At 40.5% G+C, this 27,926-nt stretch overlaps 1 protein-coding gene across 1 annotated transcript; it reads left to right on the forward strand.

Annotated features, from left to right (window-relative positions):
- The first annotated feature begins 19 nt into the window (after positions 1-19).
- On the forward strand, positions 20-27,875 carry NEDD1 (NEDD1 gamma-tubulin ring complex targeting factor). The gene is made up of 16 exons (XM_053404988.1): positions 20-248; positions 3,213-3,286; positions 3,660-3,806; positions 8,128-8,222; positions 11,497-11,613; positions 13,165-13,305; positions 16,622-16,851; positions 17,983-18,184; positions 18,773-18,962; positions 21,280-21,405; positions 21,745-21,792; positions 22,086-22,309; positions 22,823-22,970; positions 23,445-23,601; positions 26,272-26,338; positions 27,148-27,875. Exons 3-16 carry the CDS (start codon positions 3,668-3,670, stop codon positions 27,250-27,252), a joined length of 1,989 nt encoding a protein of 662 aa, XP_053260963.1. The 5' UTR covers positions 20-248; positions 3,213-3,286; positions 3,660-3,667; the 3' UTR covers positions 27,253-27,875.
- The last annotated feature ends 51 nt before the right edge of the window (positions 27,876-27,926 follow it).

Below are 27,926 nucleotides of genomic sequence, written 5' to 3' on the forward strand. Positions count from 1 at the left end.
AATTCGCTGACCGGCGGGAGGGGGGGTAGTGAGCCCAGTCCCGCGGTGGATGTTGGGACGGGCCGCTAAGTTGTAAGGAGCGCGGAAGCTCCGCTTCTAGCGGCCCCGTTTTGCCTCACTAGATAAAGAAACCGAAAGCGACGGCTGCTGCTTCGAAAGTTTGGGTCTCTTCTGCCCAGCGACCGGGGAAATGAGTCGCATGGGGTAGAAAGAAGACTTAACGCGGGGCGTCCCGGCCAAGCGGGGAGGTGAGGAAGGGGAGGCGGGGGGGGGTCTGTTATTGTGGGGTTTTTGGGGGGAGGGGGAGGTCCCTGGCGGGTTACCTGACAGCTGGCGGAGTTCTCCCTCTGGTCCTCGGCGGCGATTTGACACCTGTTGGGACACAGAGGCCCCTGATTGGCTGGGATTGGGCGCTTGTTTTGCCTTGAGGGGTGTAGGGACCCTTTGTCCTTTGAACTGGTTGACCCACCTGGAACAGCTTTATCCGCCCTCAGTGAGAGGTGGGAGCCACCGGGTGGGGGTGTCTCGGCCCTCCTCCTCCTCCTCCCCTCTTCTCCTTTGCCCCAGGTTGCTGCCCTTGGAACTACAGTGGTACCTCGGGTTACATACGCTTCAGGTTGCAGACTCCGCTAGCCCAGAAATAGTACCTCGGGTTAAGAACTTTGCTTCAGGATAAGAACAGAAATCGTGCTCTGGCGGCGCGGTGGCAGCAGGAGGCCCCATTAGCTAAAGTGGTGCTTCAGGTTAAGAACAGTTTCAGGTTTCAAAGGAAGGAAAATAAGAACAAGATCAGGAGAATACAAAGTAAAGTGCATGTATAAATATGAAGAAGACCTGCAGAAGGGACTTGGAAAAGAGTTAAGAGCCTCGGACAGAAGATCACCAGGTTGATGGACTATATGGAATTGACGGAAATGACTGGCAGAATCCGAGACCAGGGAGAAGCGATGGTGGAAGAATATTGGAAAAAGTTTAAAGTCTATATATGGAAATAATTTAAAATTAATGAGTGTTAGAAAAATGTTGGAATGGAATTATACGGCTTTAGTAGAAATGTTATAAGGAATTAAGCATAAATAAGTATTATAGTATTAATGGAAAATAAGGTTAAAATATGTTAAGATAACCATATGACAGAAAATAGAGAAAGATGGAAAGGATTTGCTGAAATAATTAATAGAAATGGAATACAAATAGGGAGGTGAGAGGAGGTCGATGAAAGAAGGGAATGAAAGAGAGGGTATTGAGGTGGTATGATGTGTGTTTTTTGAATTGTTTTTGCTCTTGTTTTGTTTAATGTGTTAATGTGTTAATGTTGTGTTGTGTATTGTTTATATATTGTACTGTATTGTTTTTTCTTTCTTTTGCTTTTTCTTTTCTTTTCTCCTTTTTGTAAGGTTTAAAAGTAATAAATATTATTTTAAAAAAAGAACAGTTTCAGGTTAAGTATGGACCTCCGAAACGAATTAAGTACTTAACCTGAGGTACCACTGTAACCAGAAGCGGCTCTTGAACTGCCACAGTGTCTCTTACAAAGCCGGTGTAGACTGCCCTATATGTACCCGCAGGTCTCAGGGCGGTTCACAGGATGAAATGAGAATATAAAACCACAAAGTACATAATCAAAATAGTTTAAACAACAACCCCATAACCTCCCCAACACATTTTAAAATGGCATAGGATATCAGTCAAATTGTTTCTTAGCATAAGAAAAAGCCCTGGTGGATCAGGCCCAAGGCCTGTCTACTTCAGCATCTTGCTGTCACAGTGGCGGTCCAGATGCTTATGGGAAGCCTGAAAGCAGGGCCTGAGTGCAACTGCACTCTCCCCTCCAGCTTATGGCAAATGAATAAACTAGGTTACTGCCACTGAATGCTTGACCCTGAGCGAGCAACTAGCTAGGCAGGCAGGTTGGAAGCAGGTTCACTGCGGCTTCTCCCCCATCAGCAGCATAAGTGTTGCTCCATCCAATTTTTTTTGTCACACAAAAATCACATTTGTGAATGGAGTGGCATTTGTAGTCTCATAATAATAATAATAATAATAATAATAATAATAATAATAATAAAATAAAAAAATATATAAATTTTATTTATATCCCGCCCTCCCCAGCCGAAGCCGGGCTCAGGGCGGCTAACAACAATAAAACAATACAAAAGTACAACACAAACAACACTCTAAAATCATTCATTATAAAATTAATTAAATTCAATTGAATGTGGACACCCACACACCAATTTCACATTATCTGTTAACTGGTGGTAAGTAGCAATTCTATGGCAACTTCATAAATGCTCCTACCCTATGTATAAACTCTAGGCTGTTGGTCTTCAACTGGTGCCTTGGGACCCAGTATCACCTGATGTAAGGTGGATGTCAACAGCAGTTTAATGCTTTTCAACTGAAGTTCTTATTCTTACTATATACTGGTTTTAGTAAATGTTGGGTTGTTTTTACTGTGTATTGATGCAATTAAAAAAGTTATTTGTAAGCTCCTTTGAATCTGTTTAATCAATACAAGCGGGTAGAAATTCTATAATAAGGTGCATGGGGAGCAGATAATTTCTGGATTTTCTTTCTGAACTTGTCTGCTGCCTTACAATTTAGTGGGACACGCATCAGAATTTAAATGTGATTTGCCAACATATTTTTTTCCAGGCTTGTCCTGAATAATTATTTTTGGAAATTGGCAATTCTTTGTTTTTGCTGAAACACAGATTTAACAGTCTGGAAATTAGATTGATACAGGAAAGATCCACATAAGATACCCTTCAGTATATATCCTGCAGTAGCTGTGCTACATTGGGCTGTGGCTTGTGACAGGTCTGTTTCTATAGTGGTACCCCAGCTATGGAACTCTTCTATGATAAATGTAGCAGGGCACCTACATTTTTGAATAGAGTTCACTGCCAGATGAAGACATACCTCTTCATCAAGGCTTTTGGGTGCACTTGTTTTTGGTAACTGCCGCTGCTGCCCATTCTGGCATGGATTTTAGTTCTTAATCTCTAATGTTGTGTTTTGTAGTTTTTTTTAATGTAAACCATCCAAGGTCATTGGTGGTAAAGAGGAGTGTAGAAACTAAATAAATAAGGCAGCCAGAACTAGCATTGACCTTGGCTGTAGCTTTAAGGATGGTAATATTTAAGAGCTTGCTCTTCTCTTCTCTCCTCTCCCCCATTCCTTTTTCCTCACATGTTGTGTCTTTTTAGATTGTATGACTGAGGGCAGGGCCTGCCTTAGAACTGATTTTGTAAGCTGCTCTGAGAGTCTGTTTGCCTGAAAGGTGGGTATAAATGCTGTAAATAATAATAAATACTTGAGTAAATAAATCCTGGAATGTTCATAATTCAGAATGAATTCAGAATGCATCTCAACATATGATTTTAATTGCTTTTGACTTTATATTTTGTCTCACATGGAACTTCAAAACAGGTGTTTATTTTCATAATTGAACTGATCATTTTCAAACAATTAGCTGTGAACATAAGGCAGCACCAACAGGAAATGTCTGGGCTTCAAATGTTTTCCATAACTTATTGTATTAACCTGCCTATCTTTACACTTCTGCCAATTATAACAAAGAATATTTTGTCATTTAGAATAATTTTTAATAGGTATGACCAATCTCACCTGCATTTTCTTCTTTCTGCTTACAGGTGCAGCCATGCAGGAAAGCATCCGATTTGCTTCATCGGGAGATGATGATGTTAAAATATGGGACGCTTCATCCATAACTGTAGTGGAACAGTTCAGCCCCCATACTTCATCACACCCAGTTAGCTCTGTATGCTGGGGCAGCAACAGTATCCTTTGCCACTTCATGAAGCACAACATCTAGAGCTATAGCACTCATTGTTTAGTGGCAATTTTTAGTTTTGTCTCTGGGGCCAGTGAGCTGTGCTTTAATACAAACAAACAAGCCACAGATACTTTTGCAGCGCTAATGAGATTTAATGGATATAATTAATGACCTATAGTAGCAGCATATACATGGATTTTGGGCATCCACATTCATAAACTATAATCCATTAAATAGCATCTGTGCTGTAACAACTGAAAGAATATGAATAATAAGTCAGCTTTGTTCTTTAAAATTCCAAATACCCCTGGCATCTGGAGAGAGTGAACAAGCATATGTGAGAACAAATGTGCTCAAGAGCAAAAGCTGAATTTTATTAGAGTATGGATATGGAATGCATTTCAAAGGTGTATGTTCCATTTGAATATACTTGGTTTACTTCTTACAGACTGCCTTGGCAATTTGGTTCAATAACAGATTAGTTTAAACCAGGGGTCAGCAAGGTTTATCTTGCCTGGGCCGGATTGGTCCCGCGGAGATCCCTCTATAGGCTGGATCGCGCGCATGCCCGGGATTTTTTGCGTCTGCGCAGATGGGATGTGCGCAGATGTGATTTTCAGCGCCGCGGAAGCGAGTCCCTGTGGTGTGCGGCGCTAGTTTAGTGCAGCATGAGAGTGGGCGTGGGCGGCTCAGGGGCCAGTAAAATGACCTCCGCGGACCGCTTCCGGCCCATGGGCCTTAGGTTGCTGACCCCTGGTTTAAACTATCTTCCTCCTTGTGATTTCACTTGGATACAGGTGGCTATAAATACCTCCCCTTGTGTTCCTCTTCATGCCTCTCCTCCAGGACACAGAGGAGGAACGGTTATATATGTGTACATATTCTCGTTCTCAACCCTAGAAGCAGCTGCCATTAGTGCTGCATTGTTTCTCTACTGTTCAAGGGAAAGACTGTGGTAGAACATGTGCTTTGTGTACAGAAGGTCCCAGGTTGAATCCCTGACTTCTCTAATGAGGAGTATGCAGTGTCCTTACACAGTCTTTGTTCTTGAGGCAGTATGCATATTTGTTTCTTCTTTCCAGGAGGGATATAAGATGAGTAAATAAGCAGTACCAGGGCTTTTTCTCCAGATGTGCTAGATATGGCCATGTTCTGTAATATGAGGTCCCCACCGCAACCCCAGAGTCGTCTGCGACTGCACTTAACGGTCAGGGGTCCTTTACCTTTTTATGTGCAAGTGAAGCTGCATATGTCCAGAGGCTCCCCCCTTATTTTAGTTGGACGATGTTCCATTTTTGCAAATGCAGTTCCTTATTGTGGTTTCGTAGCATTCCAAGTATAGATGAGCATGTGTGGTGCTTCATTTATGGTCCAGAAGCTCTGGCATGTCATTGTACCCATAGTGCTGTCCCACTGTTGCATGTTCACAATGTGTATATGAGCTACCAGTATACAAGTATACAAGCCACCAGTCCAAGCCACAGAATTTCCATATTGCCTCATTGCTTGAAACATTTTGGTGCTTGGATTACCTTTATTTTTTTGTATTTTTATCCACTCCCCGCCTCCCCCCCAGGAGCTTAAGGTGGTGTACGTTGTTCTCCCCTTCCTTGTTTAATCCCCACAACAACTCTGTGAGGTGGGTTAGGATGAGAGGCAGTGACTGGCCCAAGGTGAGCATGGCTGAGTGGGGATTTGAACCTGAGTCTCTAGGTCATAGTCCAACGCTCTGTAACCACTGCCCCACACTGGCTGTCATGTCTTAACCCTAAGGAATTCTTTTTATTTTCTTTTTCCAAGAAAAGAGTAAGGAATCATTTTCCTCCTGGGCAGAGCCCCAGAGGAACTGGAACTGAGGTCTATGCATTAGCCAGTTTACTTAATGCAGAATCATTTCATTGATTAGGCATTTGGCAGGAGACTGCAAAAAAAGTACTGTTTTCTGGGTGGCTTATTGGATTGGTTATTTATGGTTCTGTTTGCTTTTTAGAAAATATATGCTATGCCTACAGTGTCATTTATATTTTATTTGACCTCTTTTATCCTCCAAACCGTTAGATTTCTTTAGATTGTGAGCCCTTTGGGAACAGAGCTGTTAACATTTAGAAAATGCTGTAAGCCATTCTGAACCCATTTACCAGATGAGGATATACATCTAATAGAAACAAAAGCTTAGTTCAGCTAAAAGTTACCCCAAATGATAAGAAATCAAGTTATTTCACTTGCATATGTGAACCAGCCCTTAGTAATGGGCTGTTCGTACAAAATGGCTGATTCCAGTAGTTCATTGTAGCTAAATGTCCCCTGCTTCCTAGGTAGGGATAGTGAGTTTTCATACTAGCTACTCCATTCTTTTCTGTATCATAGGCATCTTTCTGATCATGCACATTTGATTGGGTGCATCTTAGAAGATGCTTGCTTGGATGTTTGATGGAGCCTTACCTGCTGTGTTTATCATTAGAATGATGTCAGGGGATAGTGCAGATGGGGATATATACAGGCAAGCACAAGAATGGTTTGCTTGGATAATGTTTGGCTTTCTTAGTCATTCACAACATGTTTCTTTTTGTAAGAAGGTAGGTTTTGGATGTTACAGTAAATTTAGTGGTGTAATTTCTACTGAAAAAGAATTAGTAAAAAATACCCTCTTATGTCAATGCTGTATTTTAGAACTGTTGTAAATTGACCTGGGACCATATAGTGAAAGACATGTAAGAAAACCAATAATGATAACTGAAGTGTTAATTTTTCTAGGTCTTGAATTTTCCTTGAGTTGACAACTGTCATATAAAGGAAAATCTCCCAGAATAAATAGTATCGTTGAGAAGGGACACTAGTACATACCATTTTTGATAAGTCTGTGTTCTGTGTCAGGGAGTCTTGTGCTTTTCCAGAGCTGTCACCCAATCACTTAGATCTTCTTGCTTCTCCCCCCGCCCTGCAGTGTGTAGGTGCCATTCAGCACAGCAGAAGCTGCTTTGAATTCATCTGTTCCTCTAATTGCTGAAGGCTTTAGTTACTTCGGGATGTCTGAGCTATTAAGTAGATCTTGTTGGCTGTTCGGGATCAACGGTACAGCAGCTTGTCATCCTGTGTTGAGTTAGACAAGCTTCAGTGCATGGAAAGCAATGTACTAATGTACTATGGCGCTAAGTAAGGAAATCTCCTTAGAGGTTTTCTGTTTTGCTTAAAAGTGACAGCTAAATGTTAGAGATGAAAGTTACCTTGTACACACCTGAAGTAGTGGGCTGCAGAAGTTCCTAGGCATATAGGTTTTTCTTCTTTTCTAAAGGCCATACCTTTCATTGAGAAGCCACTTTGACACATTGTTTGCGACAATTGTTTAAAAAAAAGGATTGGTAATACCTGAAAATCTTAAGCAGTTTAACTGTTTATAATGTAATTTGTGTTGCTGCAGCAGGGCAGGTGTAAGTAAAGGAACCCATATCACTTGTTTGTGGGCAAGGGAGTATTCTAAAGCACACCTGTATAGCTCAAGCAGATGATGGCTTGTAATAAGCAGAGAAGCAAAAAACAACAACAACACAGCCCTGTACAGATTTCAGCTGGCAAGTTTTATATGGAGGAATTCCATCCTGACTTCAACAGTGGCAGTCAGTGTGATACTGAAACTTTGGGGTATTTATCTGCTTTGGTTTTATTGCACTTGTATAGTGTTTGTTTGAGGTGGGTGAATGTAAGTGAAGGGGAAGGTGTTAGAAATAAACATTCTCTACATCAACAGGCTGCTGTTCAGGTTCTGGCTTAATGTCTTGATGTAATTTTGTGGAACGTGTACTCAGTTGAGTGTTAATAACTTGGGCTGAAGATCTGGAGATATCAGGTGCCCAATCTGTGGTTGGCAATTCCACTGCTTAGCATTAACACAGCTAACTTTAGAATGCATTGGATCACTACTTTTTGCAAACACATTTTTTAATCACAAAAATACTAGCAGCAAATACTGCTTTGAAATGGGGATAGAAGTTGTGGGCAAGTAGAACAAACTGGACATGGAATAAGTTGCACTTCTCTGTTGGAGGAGTATTTTTAAAACCATAAACTTGTGTTAAATGGATGCAACATTGAGTTCATCTCTTGAAAGGACAAATCCTCTCAAAACTGGAATGTTTTTCCATTTCTGCTTTCTTTTCTTCTTTAAACAAAACTGCATAGTATATAAAAACTAACAAAGACACTTGAATCAACATTTTTCTGTTTTGAATTTTATGCTAGCATATGTTGTTTAAGGGGCTTGGATTCATACTTTTCCCTTTTCAGCTACTATATAAACTTTGTGCTATGTTCCATGACACCTGTTTCAGATAATTTTCTGGTCACTGCTTCTGCTGCTGGTGATAAAATAGTGATTTCAAATGGTAAAGGTAAACCAGTTCCACTCTTTGAGCTAGCTGAAGGGGTAAGTAAAACAGACTTGTTTCTTCAGAGCCATAGAGTGTGACTTTTTGCATGTTTACTTGGAAGCAAGTCCCATTGTGTTCAGCGGATAAGTGCACCTTTATCTTGGAGTAAACCCCACTGAACACAATGGGATTGACAGAATAGACACAGGACTTACAGTTACTTCATCTATTCCCTCTTTCAAAATAACAAATTTAAAAAAATGTAGTTATACATAAGTATATATCTGGAGCACAGGGTGATCCTAAAAAAAATACTTCAAAAGGTCCCATTGTCTTAATGGAGAATGCTTCCAGTTGAAAAACAAGCCATATTGCCTACTGCCTCTGTAGCTTTAATTGACACTCATGCGAGCCAAGGAGTTGTACCAAACGTACATGACACAGTCCTCGGCCAGAGCATTTGTGCATGTAATTTGTATACAGTATTGTAATGAGCTACTCAAATTTAAAATTGAGTAAAGTTGACATTCCTCTGTATATGCTTCAATTTGGAATGCTAACCCCACAAGTACAGTGTTAAAACAAATGGGGTTAAAAGGATGCTCAACTCTGTTGTTTACTGAATTCACTGTGCCTTGCATTTTGTTCCATCTGACTTCCTGATTTCCAAAGTCTAACTGACTTTGGTACATGTCCTTTTACTCCCCTTGTAGGCTGCTGAGTGCATATGTTCATTGACCAAATTGCAGTGCAATTTTACAAGTGCACATTGCTAACTTGCAAGCGGGTTACATGTTGTCTGAACAAAATCTGGAAATTAATAAAAAGGGGAAATGGTATTTCAGGTATTCACTGGGGCTGGGCTGGAAACTGGGAAGAAATCGGAAGTGAGAGAATTTTATTTGCCATTCTAAAAAGAATATAGCTTGCTAACAACTTTGAGTGAGGACCACAAAGGCTGACTTTGTTTGGATGCAACTCTAAAGCAGGGGTGACTAATCTGTGACTCTCCAGATGTTGTTGCACTCCCAATTCTCAGCAGCCTCAGCCATCATTGCCAATGGTGAGAGATGATGGAAGTTGTAATCCAGAGGACCACAAGACAGCACTCCTCCTGTTCTAAACCGTGCTTTAGCACAGGCATAGGCAAACAGCCCTCCAGATGTTTTGGAACTACAACTCCCATCATCCCTAGCTAACAGGACTAGTGGTCAGGGATGGTGGGTACTGTAGTCCCAAAACATCTGGAGGGCCGAGTTTGCCTATGCCTGCTTCAGCATTACATGGAGGAGCTGCAGTGACCATTGGCTCTTGAGTTCCCCCTTGGCTCTTTTCCAGCATGACGAAGAGGAGGATTTTTGTGTTTCATATTAATTTCCTTTTAACTTGTCTGCTGAACCTAAACAAATTGTGGCTAATCTCACTTATGCTTAGTTGAAACAAACCAGCCTTGTATCTTAGCCACAGTTTGTCTGGCTTTGGACATCATGGATAGTTGCAGACAATCTAAAATGGAAGTGAAAGATACTAAATTCCACACAGCTGTACCAGAGAGGGATTACAAGAGGCTCATTGTACCTGTTTCTCATAAAGTTAAATCACTGTTTAGTGTTGTGCCTGAATAAGGTGATATGGTGTGCATAAAATGTATTTGTATTGATTGGCTTTTGTTAGCTGTATTGCAGCCACTTTAATGAAACCCAGACATGTGTTAATGAACATGGCTGGGAGTCTTGAAAGAGATCTTTTGATACATTGCTGAACATAAATTTCTGTTCTCGGCCCATTATTAACAACAGAACATTCCTGCCCTCTAGTTTGTGGTGACATAGGGCCTTAGACTGATAAAATGCTCTCTCTAAGCTTTAAATAAGCAATCAACACTCTCACCAGTGTTCTTCAGATTGTTATGTTAGTTGTGATCTTTTTTGTCACATGTACAATGATCTCATTTTTATACAAAAGTTTTTAAAAGGTGCCTATATGCAAACACGGGCTTTCAATCCGAGGAGCTTTGTATCAATGTGAAAAACTTGGAAGACAGTTTGAAATGTGCAGAGGAAGGAGTGAGTGAGTGATGCCTCAACAGTGTTAAGTTTAGTATTGGCTAGTCGATATATACTACCTCAGGCAAGCAACCTGCCGGTTCTTTGATTGGCCACCCCAAATTCCCCACGCCCTCCCACCCCAAAGTGGCATACACTCTTAAATGAGCAAGCAGACAAGTAACTGCATATTAATTCTCATGATGCTTAAGTCCGTGTTCCAACATCTTGCCAATACTTGCTCACCCTTGGGGATAAAGAAAATCATAAAAGGAATATTGTAGAATCTGTTTTTTATGTATGTTAGCTTTTGGAGCATGCTGTTTGCAAATTACATGCAAGCTAAACATGGTGAATTCCTCTTTTCCACTTTCCCCTAATTTCATTTTCTCTAACCGGTATTTGATGAAGAGCATTTGCCCTTTTACCTCTTGATTAAAATTCACATGATCAACAGTCCTGGGGAGAGTTGGGTCACCCCCAGCCACTTGCTCTGCCACATATTCAGGGTTCTGAATTGCACAGGGCACCTTTGCATGTATTGCAGGCTCACAGCTTCAGGCATTTCCCTCCAGCGTATGGAGGTCAGCAGGGCTGGGTGATGGGAAGGAGTCACAGTAGGGGAGTCTAGAAGGCATGGCCCTGCTGTACCCTTCAGTAGTATTAATCATATAAGGGGCAACAAGAAATAGGGCTATAGAGTGCTCTATATTTCATTGACTTGCACAACAAAACTTCATTGAGGCACTCAATTCTGAACATAAAATGAATCCCACAGAGGGAAGAGTAGGTCTGTGCTCACTGGTCTCGCTGCCTCTGCTTCATCCCCATCACAGAATGTCTGAATTGGAGACCCTGCCTGACATTCATAGCCTCCTCACATGCTTTAGAACCCTGCCAAATTAAACAGCCGGATAAGAATATTGGTTTTAATGGACCTTGATTGGCAACTCAGGTTGAATACAGAGTGTCCATTTCTTGAATGGGAGGCAGAGGCTTCTCCTGGAGGAAATGGGAAGTGATTTTTCTAGATTCCCATTGTCATGCCCACTTCCACTTTCTTCCAGAGGGTGTCCCAACATTCTGGACTGATTTTTTGGAGACTGCAGGGGAAAAGATGAATTGGTGAAATTCGCTTCCTCAATACTGTACCTTTCTCTGGGTTTGGTTAGGGATTCCATGAGTAGAACTATACACGTTTAACAACAACATATCCTACTTTATTGCAAGGGCCCCCAAATGATACTGTGTTGATTTCCCCCTTTTTATTCCCCCCCCCAACCAGGCAAAACAAACCTGCATAAGTTTGAGTTCTAATTCAATGTATATTGCAAGTGGAGGTGCGGATAGCACTGTTAACATATGGGATTTAAAGTTCAGAAAACTTCACCGAGCTCTTAAGGTAAGACAAAACACTTCCTGTTTTATCTATTTGTCTATTAAATATGACTCTGAAAAAATACCCCCCCTCAAAACAAACCCTCTAGCTTTGGGTTCTGATCTTTAAAGCCCAAATTTCAACTCAAATTTTTTAATTCCTATCACCATAGGTGTCTGTGCTAGCAGCAGGCTTTGTGGACTGTGTTGCTATAGAAGGAATATTTTCAAGCTGTCATTTTATTACATTGTATCTCTGAGTGATTATTTGAGTCTTCAGAAACCATGTTATGTGAAGTTGGCAATGAGTGTCGGGTCTGAGCACTCCCCTCCCTCCACTTCTCTTGCCCCTTGTGTTGTGTGCTGCCTTCAGTACGAAACTCCTTGCTTGTATTAAGCCAGTCTTCTGTTGTGTTTGAAATGGGGAACTCTGGCTTCGTACCGGTTAACAAACCTGAATGTGATTTTCTACAGTTTTCTGTTTTTTTAATCAGTTAATCCTTTTAATCTGTTGATAATCCCTGTATACCTATGCCACCATAATTATGGAATTTAGTTTCAATGCTAATTTTAGGATTTCTAGCTTTATAGTTGCCAAATGGCAATAAAGCTCCTCTTAAATAACTAGCTTTTATCTGAAAACATAATGCTTTGACATTTATATGTATGCAAATGTAGGATTATCTCGAAGACTGACAGTTCTTAGGTAAATAGCTGAACAAAAATTGTATGTGTTGGAGAAACAGTTGATGTAACTGTGCTATGTTGGAATAGCATTTTGTGTATACTGAATCTGGGAAACTTTGGAATACATGGAATCTATATGAATGAATGTCTTCTACGGATACATTATTATTAAAAACACTACTTCTATCACTGTAGAATAGGGGTAGGCAGATGATTTTTGGCTTGATCATATGGGAGATGGTGATCCTTCAGATGGTGGCCTCAAACTGTTCAGCTATTGCAAGTTTGAATACTCTACCATGTGAAGGAGTTGCATGGAACATTGGATTAGGCTAGGCTTTGCCTGATGTGCTGGCTTTTCATTGCCAGAATTGTCAGTCTGTTGGATTTCATACCCGACCTGCAGCAGAAGGTCCCAGGGCAGGTGGCAACAATATAGACATGCTAGATTAAAATCAATTGAAACAATTCAATTCTTGATGTGGGGGATTCATTTGTGGGATTAGCCCATCTTCCCATTGTACAAAGTTGTGCCTTTCCCCCTTAGATGTGCAAGTCAGGGTCTTAGTCCTACTGGGTCTTTTAATTTTTGATACCAACCTTTGGAGATTGAGCCAGTTACAAATCTAAATATGAACTTTTAAACTGATAGGCTTCTGGAATAGAATATAACAAAACACATGGAAGTCAGCTGGGTACATTGTCAGCTGCTGTTTTGTGAAGCCCTAAAAGTGTGAGAGAGACAAAGCTGGATTATGCCATGTGGCTTGAATACTTATATTACTTTAAACCTGACAGAACAAGAGAGGTTAAAAGGATAACTACCTGTTTAAAAAACAAGAAAACCAATTGCAACTGACTAATATTTGCATTTTCTTATCTTCTTTAGGATCACAGAGATGAAATAACTTCTGTAACATTTAATTGGAATGATTGCTATATCGCTTCGGGGTCTATGAGCGGTGAAATTATCCTGCATAGTCTTACTACGAATTTATCCAGCACTCCATTTGGCTTTGGCAGCAGTCAGGTAAAGTGTCTGTGGAATGTGGTTCCAATGGTGCAGTTGCAGTGTGTCATACAAGTGATGGTTGGGTCTAACCACCTGCAATTAGATTTATACCCAATTTTCTCTCCACCAGATAATTGTTCTGTACCCCCAATAACTTCCATACTTGGGCTGCAATCCTATGCACACTTACCTGGTAGTAAGTCACGTTGAATACAGTGAAACTCCCCCCCCCCCGAGTAACAATGCATAGCATTTGGCTGTTGGCATTTCAGGAAGCCCATGCTAAACTTGTGTATTGAACTTGAGCTGCCCAACCCCCACCCCACCCTTCCACTGTACAAGCAGTTCCTCTATCCCTGACGTAGAACCTTTGTCCATGCTACACAGTGGATTGCTGTGGAACTGGGTCTTTTCATGTGGCACAACCTCTTGATCATCTTCTGCACATCTTATTGAACTTATGTGTCATGGCAAAGTGGGTTATCGGAGTCGGGATAGACTTGCAAGTCCTTGCAAGGAAATAGGACTTTAAGGGTGAAACCTTTACTCCTATTCTTGATTTTAAAAATAAATAAGTAAATAAATTTACTTATATCCTGTTCTTTCACGTTGGTTCAGAACAGCTTATAGCAGTGTTAATATCTGAGATTTTAAAACTCAAGTAACTATTAATGTGAACATGGGCCTGGTTGCATTTCTCCTTGCTGTCTCCTTGAATAGTTTTATTGCTGGCACAGCTTGGTCATAGCCACATTTCAGTGCTGATGTTGAAAAGCTATAAAAATTTTTTTAATGAATGTGCTTGGGTTTTCTTATTAGAATTTCTAGCAGGTTGGACAAGTTAAGTGTCACACATACTGAGGGTTGCAAATGGTACCATTGTATTCATTGGAAGCGAAAGCCAAGTTTTCAAAAGCTCTGTTTTTGATTCATTGTTATCATCCATCAGTTATATTGATGCAAACTTCTTCTTAATAGTCAGTTTGCTCTTTTTTAAAAAGCCACCTCGTTGCAGAGCTAATAAAGTTGTCATAGCTGTGCTTTATGTGTGGCTTATTTGGGAAACTCTCTCTGACAGTTATTGATGGACAACGTGCTGTGGGTTAAAGACCAAAGCAATGAAAGCAGGGCGGTGGTGGTGGAGGAGGAGGAGGATCTGAGCTGCAGTGATAAGATGTTGAAAACCTTACAGCTGAGTTGCATTGACTGTTATTTCCTGCTATTTACTTTGCCATTTGTAGCTTTTCACTACATGCTGCTGAGGAAAGATTGGGTTGCTCTTTAAACCTTGAGGAATATTAATGTAAAATATAGGGAGCAATGTAATTTACAGTCAAGTCGGATAGGTTTATGGTAGAATAGCAAAACAGGGTTTAAATATTGCCTATTACATAAACCATATAGCACTAATGAAAACAATGCAATCCTTTATTTGTATGGGATAATGTTAGAAGCATTAAAATATCTCATTTCTTTCTGACTACCACCTATTTATACATTTCTTTTCGTGAGTGAGTTATTACTTAACTGTCATGTGGGACAAAAGAAAGAGAGAGACAAATGGAAGCAGTGGGTTTGAGAAGCTAGAAAAGCCTTGGAAGAGACATAAAGTGGGTGGCTTAATTTTTTCCTGCAACCTGGGTGCTTTCCCCCTGCCCCTGATTCAAGAGAGAGGGCCTGTTCTAAATATTGTTTAAACAGACTTCTTAAACAGGCATTCTCTTTTCCTCACATCTATTTTGGAAGTTTAAATACCTGATAGCCATCACCTGGCTTGGTTGGTACATGTTTCTTTGTTAATCTTTCATGGGGATGGAGAGAAGCTGCAGCAGATTCCTCAAAGATGCATATTTTCCTAGCTACAAAGACCATGTCAAAGGGGCTTGTGGGAGAGGAGGGAGGAAAGGCAAATAAAAGTTTCCTTATTATTGCCTATATGCCTGTGCCTTTTGCGTGTTGCATTGTTTTAAAATGTATATTCAGAGCATGCTAAAAGCCTAATACATTAAGGAACCCATAAGGATTGTTTTTGAAAGTAGATTGTCATGGATTTGAAATTAGGACAGTTATTTAAAGTCTTAACAGTAACAAAGAATGCACTCAACTTAAAGCCCATTATTCCATCAATTTCAGGTCTAAAGTATCTTGTTGAATCACAGCTCCACTCTTGAAAACTCTTAATGGTTGAGACTTAAAAAGCTTGGCACTTTGTCAGGATTCAAGTTTCTATTGTTACTGCAAAAATGCCGAGCTTGGAAAAGTTGTTAAATTTTAATTGCATGTCACTCCAGTGAGGGCTAGATGGCAGACTTGCTGACTAAACATCTGAAATGGCTGTTCATGTAATAAAGATGTATCAGTGCTGATGCTCACTTAAAGGGTTTCTAGGTGTTACTTTTCCTGTTTCTCACTACTAGGTACCATGTCAAATTCAATCTCTTTTGTGGTGGGGAACTGCACTGCATGAGCACTTCAGAGAGTTGACTCGAAATTGGGGGCTGATATTTTCACGAATACTTTTGTGCTCACCCCATTTTTAAATATATTTTTATGACTGCTCCTGCTGCAAAGACAGTCACTCGCTGTTTTGTTACAATGTGCTGAAACTGCCACTGTACCACACAACGAGTAGCAGGGGTGTGCTGTTTTTCCCCTCCAATTCCCTGCTCCCCCAACAGATTAGGCTTTATTGCCAGATTTCACCTACGGTAACTGGGTGTTAAGGATGGCAAAGACCTAAAAATTGTGCAAGTAAGTGATGATACTGCTGCATTTGAAGGTAAGGCTAGTACTAGGATTCCAGTGGTGCAGCCTCTTGCCAACTAATTAGCAAAGAGGTTTTTTAAAAAAATGTACACAAGTTGTTGTTTAGTCGTGTCTGACTCTTCGTGACCCCATGGACCAGAGCACACCAGGCACTTCTGTCTTCCAATGCCTCCCGCAGTTTGGTTAGACTCATGTTCGTAGCTTCGAGAACACTGTCCAGCCATCTTGTCCTCTGTCGTCCCCTTCTCCTTGTGCCCTCCATCTTTCCCAACATCAGGGTCTTTTCCAGGGAGTCTTCTCTTCTCATGAGGTGGCCAAAGTATTGGAGCCTCAGCTTCACGATCTGTCTTTCCAGTGAGCACTCAGGGCTGATTTCCTTCAGAATGGATAGGTTTGATCTTCTTGCAGTCCACGGGACTCTCAAGAGTCTCCTTCAGCACCATAATTCAAAAGCATCAATTCTTCGGCGATCAGCCTTCTGTACACAAGTACTGTAGTTTAAATATATGCAATGGCAAAGCATGCCATCACTTTTAACATATACAAATGTGTTTTCTTTCTTTTTCAGCCCATTCGGCACTTGAAATATTCTCCCTTTAAGAAAGCATTATTGGGTAGCGTTTCCGACAGTGGGGCTGTCACTCTGTGGGATGTCAACAGTCAAGCCCCATATCATAACTTTGAAAGTGCTCATAAAGCTCCGGCCTATGAAATCTGTTTTTCTCCCATCAGTGAGCTGCTACTTGTAACTGTAGGTCTGGATAAAAGAATCATTCTCTATGACACCACAAGTAAAAAGTATGTATACCTTTGTCAGAATATTATCTGTTGACAGAATTCTGTGTGCTTTTCAGTGGTATAAAAAGGAATTTATGGCATACTATTGTATATTTTGTGAAGCACTGCTGATCAACAAACAAATAAAAATAAAGCCAGTCTACTGAGGCTTGATTTGGTCTCCTTTTAATTGATCGAGGCAACTGGAACATTAGCATTTCTTCACAAAAATGGTTAGGTGTGGAACTTTTAACGTGCCACAAGGTTTGGTTTTGTGAAAGTAATATTTGGAGTGTGCTTCTTAATGGTGGAAAGCAGTTTGTGTGTGGTTGTCTTAGTTACTGAATTGCTTGTAGGAATATTAAAGCTGATGGAGTCCTCTTGACTTGAAAGCTTTCTTATTTGGTACACACACATTTCATGAGAGGTGTCTAAAATTGAGACATTTTGACATTTTAATGGTTGTAGTTTGCAACAGTCTCTTTATTGCATCTGCAGAGCCAATATATGAGCCACAGGGAAAATGCCAAAACCCACTGTTGAGCAATACCTTTAGTAGGACCAACCAAAGTTTGTAAAATAGGGAGCAAGCTCTCAAGATCTCCAGAATTCTTCATTGGGCTGGATGTACTCATTGTGGGTATTCCTTCTGCCTTCCTTGGCCTGCCAGAGTTGGGCATCCAAAGCAGAGGGAGCCCTGAGTCCTCCAAAGAACAAGAGGACACTTGAAAGGGGGACAGTCCCACAGGGAGCTGTTTGACACTGGCAGTTTCCATCCTACCTACACACTTGAATTCTTATCATGTTTGAGAAAAGGGGACATCCATTAGCAGCCGGGAATGTGTGTATCTGCTTGAAGAATGTAGTTTTATGTATTGTATTAACTTAAACATAACATTGGGAGATAAGCAGAACTAAAATTACAGTGCGGTATAATAGTGTTGGCTTTGGGTTTTAGTCTTAGCTTGGCTGTGAAGCCCACTGAGTAATATTGGGGCAGACACTACCTTTTAGTCTAACCTGGCCAACAGCTAAGTGAAGAGTTAATGAAAAATAACTATTATTTTGGAAACTGTAAATAAAATTGTGGCTGTCCTTTCTCTCCCCCCCCCCCTTCTCGGGTGTTCAACATGTTTCTTTGTCACAAAAAAGGCAGCTGAAGACTTTAGTAGCAGAATCTCCTCTAACTGCAGTAGAATTCATGCCTGAAGGAACTTCCTTGGTGGTTGGATCTTCTCGTGGAAAGATATACCATTATGACCTAAGAAAACTGTCCGCACCTGTGAAATCAGTCAGTGCTCACAAAACCTCTGTGAAATGCATAACACTACAGTGCTCTAACAGCTTTTCAAGGGTAAATGTCTTGTGCATTTAGTGTATAAGTGTAGGTTAAAACGGAAATAAAATGTGCCTAATTATGATCAATATATGCCAAAGCACACAAGATGCCGTGTTTGTACTAAGCCCTGAATCACTTTTCCATTGTAATTGTAGTTAGAATTGTATACAACTGACCCTTTTTTCAAAGCTTGATGGCTCTGTATACTTGACATACATCTATTTGAGTGCTCTATTCCCCCCCTCCCCGCTCCCAATACAGTGGACCCTCAAGCTATGAACTTAATTTGTTCCGGGGGTCCGTCTGCAACCTGAAAAGTCCGTATCCGGAGGTGCTGCTTCTGCGCATGTGCGTTGTCTGCACGCAGACCGCTTCTGTGCATGCAGAAGTATACATTTCCGGGTTTGCCGTGTTTGCAACCCAAAGTTTACGTATCCGGAGGGATACATAAGTAGAGGTACGACTGTATTATAAATGGTGTCTGCTATTTTTGGGATTAGAGTCCTATCGAAGGCAGCATTAGAAGAAAGTTGTAACTTAGTGCTTGACTGTCCTTTTCCCCTTCAGAGTAGAGCACTTCTGACTAACTTATTTCTGTTTCAGTCTAGCCTTAAGTCATCCTTGACTAAGCAGGCCTGCAAAAGATCTGATATCAAAACAACAAGCAATACTGGAGGGATTCAGAATGCTGGCATGATCAAAAACATTACTCCTAACATGCCTTCCACGTTCCTGTCCCCATCCTTGCCAACAGCTGAAGTTAAAGGAGCTGATGCCATTCAGGATAAATCTGGTAAAAAGATGCCAGCACTTGTGAGAACCATGAAGGAGGGAAATACGAAAATACCAATTGTTGCCATTTTAAGAATTGCTTAATTGGTCCTTTATTTTATTTCTTTACTTATAGTGTTTATTGGGTGGTATACATTTTTTTAAAAACAAATTCTTAAAATATAAAAATGCAATATAGAGAAAATTAAAACCAAGTTATAATAATATTGGAATAAATCCAGCAACATAGAAAACAGGAGCACCCAAAGTCTAAAGCTGAGCTCCCCAGTGTGGTATATGTGGGTACATTCAGCCACCCTGTTTGGTGCCTGCAAAGGCCTCCTGCTCCTCCAAATGTTTAATTTTTTTTGTGGGGGAAGGGTTGTTTGGCTCATGGCACCTGCTCTTTTGGTCTGTTTTGTTTGTTTTGGGTTTGGAGTGGAGATATTTTAAACACTGCCAGTTTTTCTTCTGTGAAAAGGGCATTTTGAAGTATCCACAATAGTGTTCTAGATCTCTAAAAAGTGCCCCCAGGCCTAAAATGTTGCAGACCAAAGTACTGAGTAAATAAGGTCTTTACCTGTTGCCAAAAAGAAGCTCAACACTGTGACCTCAGGTCCAGTGCCGAGGGCCTTCTGGCGGTTCCCTCACTGCGAGAAGTGAAGTTACAGTGAACTAGGCAGAGGGCCTTGTCGGTAGTGGCACCCACCCTATGGAGTGCCCTCCCATCAGATGTCAAGGAAATAAACTACTATCTGACTTTTAGAAGACATCTGAAGGCAGCCCTATTTATGGAAGTTTTTAATGTTTGAAGTTTTATTCTGTGTTTAATGTTCTGTTGGTAGCCGCCTAGAGTGGCTGGGGAAACTCAGCCAGATGGGCGGGGTATAAATAATAAAATTATTATTATTACCACCACCTATGTAGAGGATATTCCACAACTGGGGCACCAGTCATACTATTACTCTCCTTTATTTAAGATACTTACAGTAGCCACCCACTTCCTCTCATTTGGTGGGGTGCATTCAGAGAAGGGTGTCCTAGGGCATATATGGTTGGAGAAGATCACCTAAGCAACCTGGCTCCATTCCCATAGCCAGGTATTGGCTCAGCACACCCACTGCCTCACCTGGATTAGTTGAAAAGGAGAGAGAAAACTGCATGTTGTACACCTGTTGGTGATGCCTCAGTCCTCACCTCTGGATTATCTATTTGAGTCATTTACTGTAGATGTTAAATAGCATGGGGATAAAAATATCCCCGTGGAGCCCATAGCATAATTGGCAATGGGTACAGCAATATCCTGCCCCCTCTAGCACCACTTTTTGGAATCAGCTATTCAGGTATCAGTAGAACCACTGTGATACAGTATCTCCAACAGTGAACCAGACAGCTTATTCAGAAGGACGCCATGGTTGATAACACTGAAAGCCACTGAGGGGGCCAAGAGGACCAGGGTTATACTCTTCCTACCCTTCTCTTGACAGAGTTCATCCCAAAGGGCACCCAGAATACAGACTTGGAAAGCTCAAGCCATGTGTTCATTCATCGTTGCTAGCGATTGACTTAATTTTTTTTCCAGACCGCTGCACAAGTGACTGAAATAAAGATGAAGAACGTGATTCCAGATCTTAACTATTTTATAAAAACATTAAAAAATATCTGTATGTTGTGATACTTTTCGGTACATATAAAACATTCAATTAAGTGTGATGCTTTCTCACTAAGCTCAAGCTGACAGCTTAATCTGTCTTGATGAATGGAGTTCATACCTGTTCACCTCCTTGTGGAAATGTGAGTGGGAGTTCTGTCAAGCACTTTGGGTGCCAAATTGAAGTAAAGCTATCTTTATTGCTAGGTAATGCTAGCATTAAAGCTTAAGGCGGAATCCTCTTATCGCAGTTTTGGAGGATAGGGTGCTGCTGAGTAATTTTATTGTCCACACAGTTAATGTGATAAGACAACAGGTTTTGTTGTACCTTAGTGTGTTTGCTAGACCTGTTGTCAGAGGCTTATTGATAATGGCAGTAGCTTTTACTTCTTTCCAAATCCTTGACATCTTCCCTCAGAACCAAATTCTATTGGTTCCTATGGGACTTGTTTCCAGTTTATTTATTGGCAGCCTTCTACCTTTTTAAAGCTTCTTTTAGGGTGCTTAAATACCCAGGCTGAACTATATTGAACTTGTCTTGTTCTTCCTGTAGGACTCTTCTATGCATAAACATTTATGTTGCTTATGGAACTAGAAAGTGCTGGTGTCTAATAGATTTTGTGAAGTAAGCTTAATTTGTCATTTAAAATGACTCTTATTCAGGAAAATGGATGTGTTCCTCTTCTAGGATTCCCACGCAGCTGCAGTTTGGATGTAATTCCTTCCAAAGAAATTGATCATGGGAATACTTCTAATCCAGCTGATGATTTGGGGAGAAATAGTTTAGGTGACTTGTTCTCTCCACTTCGAGATGGTAAGTTGACATTGGAAAAAGATTGTATAGATACATGTGCTGGAAAGGACTCCATCCTATTACATCCTGCAGTTAAGACCCTTAATTATTGCAGTCATGCCCATCCTATATGGAGCATATGCTATTAAAATAAAATAAAATATTATAGCCAAATTAATAAGGTGCCTTTTTAGATAGTGGTCAGTGATAATCCCCAAACTATGCCTATTGTATTAAAAAAAATTAAGCAGTAATTGTTTACTGTTTGAACAAAAGATCAGGTAGAGCTGTTACTCAGATTCTATCAGTATAGGATTTCCCTCCCTTTTTACAGTCAGTATTTATTGCTTTGTCCTATAGATGTTGCAGTTTGTAAAACAAGTGAAGATGTTCCCGGAAAGAGTGATGGTAAGCACTTACTGTAGTACATTTTTAGTATCTCTTGAGGGCCCAGCCTGACACTAAATTGGTTTAATGCTACAGGAAATCAGAATAAGTAGCAATAAATGAAGGTAAGTAAAAACAAACTGGGGCGTGGGGTGTAATATTTGCTACACTGTGCATGCTAAACCTGTGTTCAGGAAACATTCTTGGTTCAAACAGTATAAATATATAATCCTTTAAAATATAAAGTGGTATGGAAATGAAATGACTAAAATAATAAAAAATACACAAGTGTGTGACTTTGCCTTTCATTCTAGGTATGGATTTTCAACCTTACCTTTCCAGTCTGGATTTTCTTTCCCAGTTCAGCACTGCATTGCCTGTAAGAAAAAATCCAGTAGGATTTGGCCCACAAGTAGTGCATTCTAGTCCACTTAATATATTTGTTGGCTCTCCTATCAAAGAGGATGATGAGAATCCAGATGTTGATGCTAAGAAAACTAATCATGGAAGACAAGAGTCCAGAGAACATTTCAAACAGGTAATGCTGTAATTCTAATTGTCTGTGACTTGAGCTGTCCGCCTTGCATTTTTGTTTGCTGTTTCTGCTTTTTTGCTGCGTAGAAACATGCACATGTTGGATAGTAGTGCCTTCTAGGCGTGGGCTGTTTGCTTCCTAACCATAGTCATGAGATTAGGAGCACCATAATGCATGCAAATCCCCCCACCCCCTTTCAGTTTTGAGGTGTTGGGAGAGGGATAGTGCTTCCGGCAGGGGACACGTCATGCTTCTTCTGGGGTAGTTTATCTACCTTTGGTCTCCACTCTGCACTCACCTCTCACCTGTGACTCCTAGAAGCTGCAGCTTGGGGTGGATTGAGATAATAAGCTTTCTCCCATCTTTAAACAGCTTTTGTTGTTGCTAGATAGTGCTGATTTTGATTGTCCCAAAGGGCCCAGCACATGACTGAGTGTACTACTTATCAGGCAAGAAATGTTTATATTTGTGGGGCTGTGTTGGCTTTCACATTTATTTTCCCCCTTCTGTACAAAGTTGAGTTCCTCCAGCTCTGAGTTTACAAATATGAATACCTCCCCGTTGGCCAACATAATCAGGAGTCCTGATCCCCGAGAGAGACTTATTAAGAACCTTCAGGCACAACTGACCTATGAATCGCCAGTGAACGGTCCTACCTCAGCAAGTAGGTCTAAATCTCACCTTTCTGTTATGGAACATAATCAACTGGTTAATGACTTGGCATCCTAGGTGAATGTAATGGGAGTACAACAGTCTCTAAATATTTTTTTAATATATAAAATTTATGATGTACTACTGAATAAAAATGTAGCATAATCTAATGTTTCTGTCTTTGTGCTCATGGTGTACTCTGCCAATTAGTTTGCGTAATTTTCCCGGGAATGGTCTTCAATCACTCCAGCACTTCAATCATATTTCCAGTCATGCACCTGCTTTTAAATTCTTAAATCCCAGCACTTATGAACAGTCAATAACTTACGTTTTCATTTCATAAATATAGGTGGTGATTAGAAATAATGTGACTTGTGTGCTGTGGTGTGCCCGTCTTGCCTGTTTATATAGCAGTTGTCTGTATCTTTTTGGGTCCCCTTTTCTTGCCCCAAGTTAAAATGAAATGCTCATACTTTACTTTGCATAGCTTCAAAGATAACTTCTTCGGTTACTGCTGGAGTTGCCAATTCGCTATCGGAAAAAATAGCAGACACTCTTGGAAGCAGCAGATTGAATGCACCTTTATCATCCGTTCAAATTCATTTCATTCAGAATATGATACAAGAAACTCTGGATAACTTCAGGTAAGTTGAGTTGTATCGACACTTTGACTATAGTTATCAGTTTTTATAAAGCCTGAGCAAAATAATAACTTTAGCGGAGCCTGACAACGAGATGTTGCAGTGTATCTCTGGAGTGTGTGGGTTACTTGTGGCTGAGGGTGTGTGTTTGAAGAAACAGAAGACACATCAAAGGCACTAATCTCAGCTCTAGCTTGGGTCTGTCTTAAGGTACATCTTCTTTGTTTATGAATATTTAAAAGTGTGTCCAGTTCCCATGCAAGTCAATAGAGCATGAGCTTCATGCAGTCAAGTACTAGATTTGGCCAGGGATGAGGTTTGAGAGGATAAGGTGAACTTTGCTGCAACCTGAGAGGTATGGGAGAATTTTGGCAGACTCTGAACCAGCCTCTCCCTTCCTCTGACCTGCGGTATTAACTCTGGGCTGCATTGCAAGCCTGCCTCAAGTATGCTGTTTTGACAACAACCCTGTGGTGAATATGAATGCTCCAAATTACTGGCTTCGTTCTTCATAGTCTGTGGGTGGCATGGGCCTCTGAGCCTCCGACTTAAAAAAGAAAAGGTTAGCAGGGTGCTATAAAATTGGCTGGCATTTCAGCATCACATCAGAAATAGATCAAATTAATATATCTACCAAATATACACTTCAGCATTCTTTCTGCCCCAGGAAAGCTAATTGTCTTTGAGTGGTTTTAAGAAAGCAATGGGGTTAGCTCTGGATTTGTGTCTTAAGTGCTTCTCTTGTCATTGTGACGTTCTATGACATCACTATATCTTTTCTTAGCCTTGTTACTGGTTTATGAGCAAAAAACCCCACCACATTTCAGTGTGTTATTGTAGTACAACTCAATCAGGACATAATCAAACTTCTGTATGAATTAATTCAAGAAGTTGGTAAGTTAATTCACAAAGCCCCTGGAGTGTGCTGCTCTTGCACATTTTAAACAGCCAGAAAATGGCTTAGATTCTCTTCATCTCGAGTAAATACAATCTGCCACAGAGCAACAGTTTACAGGTGCATTTGTAGGCACATATCATGAAGCTTTTATTGTAAATGAAGAATGTTTGTTGGAAGCTGTTCCAATGTGCATCTGGAGCAATTACATTTTCCCAATTTATAATAAAATAAATTTTATGGCAAAAAACACTCAGTGTGTTTCATTTCCTGGAATCTGAAATAGTACATTTTCAGTATTGGTTGACTAATACTACTTGGGTTGTCATCAGACTTCTCCTTTTCTGTTCTTATTACTAGCCTTGTTTAGCTTTTGCTTAGAGCAGAGCATTCTGCTTGCACCTGGTGTTGTGAAACTGGCCGTTGCCTCTTGGCTAGAAGGAGTGACTTGTAAAAAGAAGCAGAGGGAGGAGGGGTTCTAGCACTTTGTACTTCACTTCCAAAGTTTGTCTCTATTCTGTTTACCATAGTCTATAGCAAACAGAAAGGGGCGTAGGTGGCGCTGTGGTCTAAACCACTGAGACTCTTGGGCTTGCTGATCAGAAGGTCAGTGGTTTGAATCCCCGCGACTCTCGGTCCCAGCTCCTGCCAACCTAGCAGTTTGAAAGCATGCCAAAAAGTGCAAGTAGATAGATAGGTACCGCTCCAGCAGGAAGGTAAACAGCATTTCTGTCTGCTGCTCTGGTTTCGCTGTTCCATTGCACCAGAAGCGGCTTAGTCATGCTGGCCACATGACCCAGAAAAACTGTCTGCGGTCAAACGCTGGCTCCCTCGGCCTGTAAAGCAAGATTAGTACTTCAACCCCAGAGTCGTCTGCGACTGGACTTAACTGTCAGGGGTCCTTTACCTTTTTATAGCAAACAGAGTCTATGTCATTACTGAGTGGTAATCCAAACCCCTGATCTGTTATGCTGGAAGGCATTTAAGTTGATGGTGCCCTTCTGCCCAACCATGGAAGTTCCGTGTGCTCCCTTGTAAATTGTGGGTGGATGGAAGTTACTAGTGGCAGCTGGTGCATATCTCTGAAATAGGGTGTTTCGAGGTAGGATGAGAGTGGAGCTAAGCTACTCAAGAATCTACTGGCTATCAAGCCAGTCTAGCTACTGGCAAGCTGTGGCACTGAGTCCAATATGGGCCTCTCTGCTGCACCAGACCATAGCTGGTGCATCAAAAATAATGAAATATCAGCTATTTCAATTGTGCCCTTAACCTTAGATGACTAGATGACCCTTGGGGTCACTTTGAACTCTATAATTCTGTGATCCTATGACTCATTAAGAACCCAGAACAGTGGTATCTCAGGTTACAGACACTTCAGGTTACAGACTCTGCTAACCTGGAAGTAGTACCTCGGGTTAAGAACTTTACTTCAGGATGAGAACAGAAATGGCGCAGTGGCAGCGGGAGGCCCCATTAGCTAAAATGGTACCTCAGGTTAAGAACAGTTTCAGGTTAAGAACGGACCCCCAGAATGAATTAAGTTCATAACCCGAGGTACCACTATACTGGAAATTAATTGCTATGAAGCAGCTATGCTTTCCCTAGTGTCAGGTTAGTTCTTGTGGGGTCCGATAAAGATACGCATTATTGTTGAATTTAGGGTGGGGTAGGATAAGATGTTTAGTCTTGTCCTGAAAATCACCTTTAATTTAAGAACCAAAGAGAAATGGGTAAACTTGCGAACAGGAATTGAAGGTGCATGGTATTTGTTTCTTCAGGGAAGCCTGCCATCGTGACATTGTGAATTTGCAAGTGGAAATGATCAAACAATTTCATGTGCAGCTGGTATGTATAATATATATACAGAAATGTGCAGATGTTTTAAAAGCATTTCAGCTGAAAACCCTACTCTGGATTGCTTGTTCATTTTAAGATCCTAGAAAGAGCAATGAGATTATTGATAACCTCGGTTTGCTAGGTTTGGAATACTATAATTTTTGCTAAGTGACACTGCAAACTAACTTGCAATCTGTTGATTCTTAAAAGCTGGGCACAGAATAGTACTGTCTGATGAGTGTAATATCACATACTTGGGGTGGAAAGGAAACTAGATTGCTTTGCTGAGAAAGTAGTGCTTGAGACAGACTTCCTACATTCTTGGTGATTGACTTCAAATTTTCAAAGGGGATGGATGGATGGATATCTTTCTGTGGAAAAATTACAGTGGCCCAGTTTGCATGTCACAATAAGCCATAGTCTGAAAAACGATTGTTTACCATGTACACTGCTCAGTTGCACCCACCCTTTGCCAATGTCAGACACAAACCAGAGAATGTTCCTTCTTGTAGTTTGGAGAGAGAGAACCCATGAGCACTTGTTCACATGTAATGCTAAGCCAGCCACTCTGTGTGGTTTTGCAAAGGGGGGGGGGGAGAGGAACAAGGTGGGTGCAGTTGAGTAGCGTATATGAGCATACTGCTCAGTCACACTAAACCAGAGTTTCTTTCAGCCTGTGGCTTGCTGTGGCATGTGAACTGGGGCCAATATCTTCTGACCACCTTGATTCCAACATTAGTATTCTATATAAAAATGCATAGTCGGGTTTGAAAATCTTTTTCTCTAGTAATGCAATGTTCTGTTCTTTTCCCCTCTAGAATGAAATGCATGCCTTACTTGAAAGATATTCTGTAAACGACGGCTTAGTAGCTGAAATTGAGAGATTACGTGAGGAAAATAAAAGATTGCAAGCCCACTTCTAAAAAGTCCGTGTTCATGCAAGGAAAATGAGTTGAATTTTTTTTTTTGTGTGCTATGGCACACTGATGTCATATGTCTGACACTTAAGTAGTATGTGTAAACTCAGTGTTTTTTCCAGCACTAAAGAACCTTATTTTAAAATAGAAAAGGCAATAGTTAACTGATTAATACAAAAATATGCACTCATAATGTTTATATCAAAGGGTTTTTATGGAAAACTTGAAATACATTGGTTATAAAGAGAGGCTTAACAAGAGTATTAAATCAATTTTAGCTATAAACAAAGTGCCTTTTTATAAAGGGAAACTAAATAGGAAATGTATTTTGTATAAGAATTGCTTTGTTCTGATAAATTTATTATGCATTTCAGTTATTTTTTTTTGCAATGAAGACTTCTATGACAATGTCTTGGTTTGTTTCCTTTGGCTAGAAAAAACATAAATGTTTCACATGCAGTTTTTATTGTATATTCTCTTTTGCTACTGACTTTTTCCTATAAATGTTACTTTGTAGATGTAGGATGCAATCTTAGATTTTTGTTACATCTGAGTTGCATATTTACATAATTTAATGGCACACTGATAATTTGTTCCGACTGAATAAACAATTTGTAAAGTTGCATAAACATGCTTGACTAATACCAGTCCTCTGTTTCTGACTTTCAGCTTGGTCCTCA

Source organism: Podarcis raffonei, chromosome 10, assembly GCF_027172205.1.
Source record: "Podarcis raffonei isolate rPodRaf1 chromosome 10, rPodRaf1.pri, whole genome shotgun sequence".
In the NCBI taxonomy this organism is placed as follows: domain Eukaryota; kingdom Metazoa; phylum Chordata; class Lepidosauria; order Squamata; family Lacertidae; genus Podarcis; species Podarcis raffonei.

What these genes read in the sequence shown, in the direction of transcription:
- NEDD1 (XM_053404988.1), top strand. Translation starts at nt 3,668, where the DNA reads ATGCAGGAAAGCATCCGATTTGCTTCATCGGGAGATGATGATGTTAAA. An exon ending in AACTTCACCGAGCTCTTAAG is followed by an intron (nt 11,614 to 13,164) that starts GTAAGACAAAAC and finishes TATCTTCTTTAG; the next exon opens with GATCACAGAGATGAAATAAC. An exon ending in TTGGCTTTGGCAGCAGTCAG is followed by an intron (nt 13,306 to 16,621) that starts GTAAAGTGTCTG and finishes TTTCTTTTTCAG; the next exon opens with CCCATTCGGCACTTGAAATA.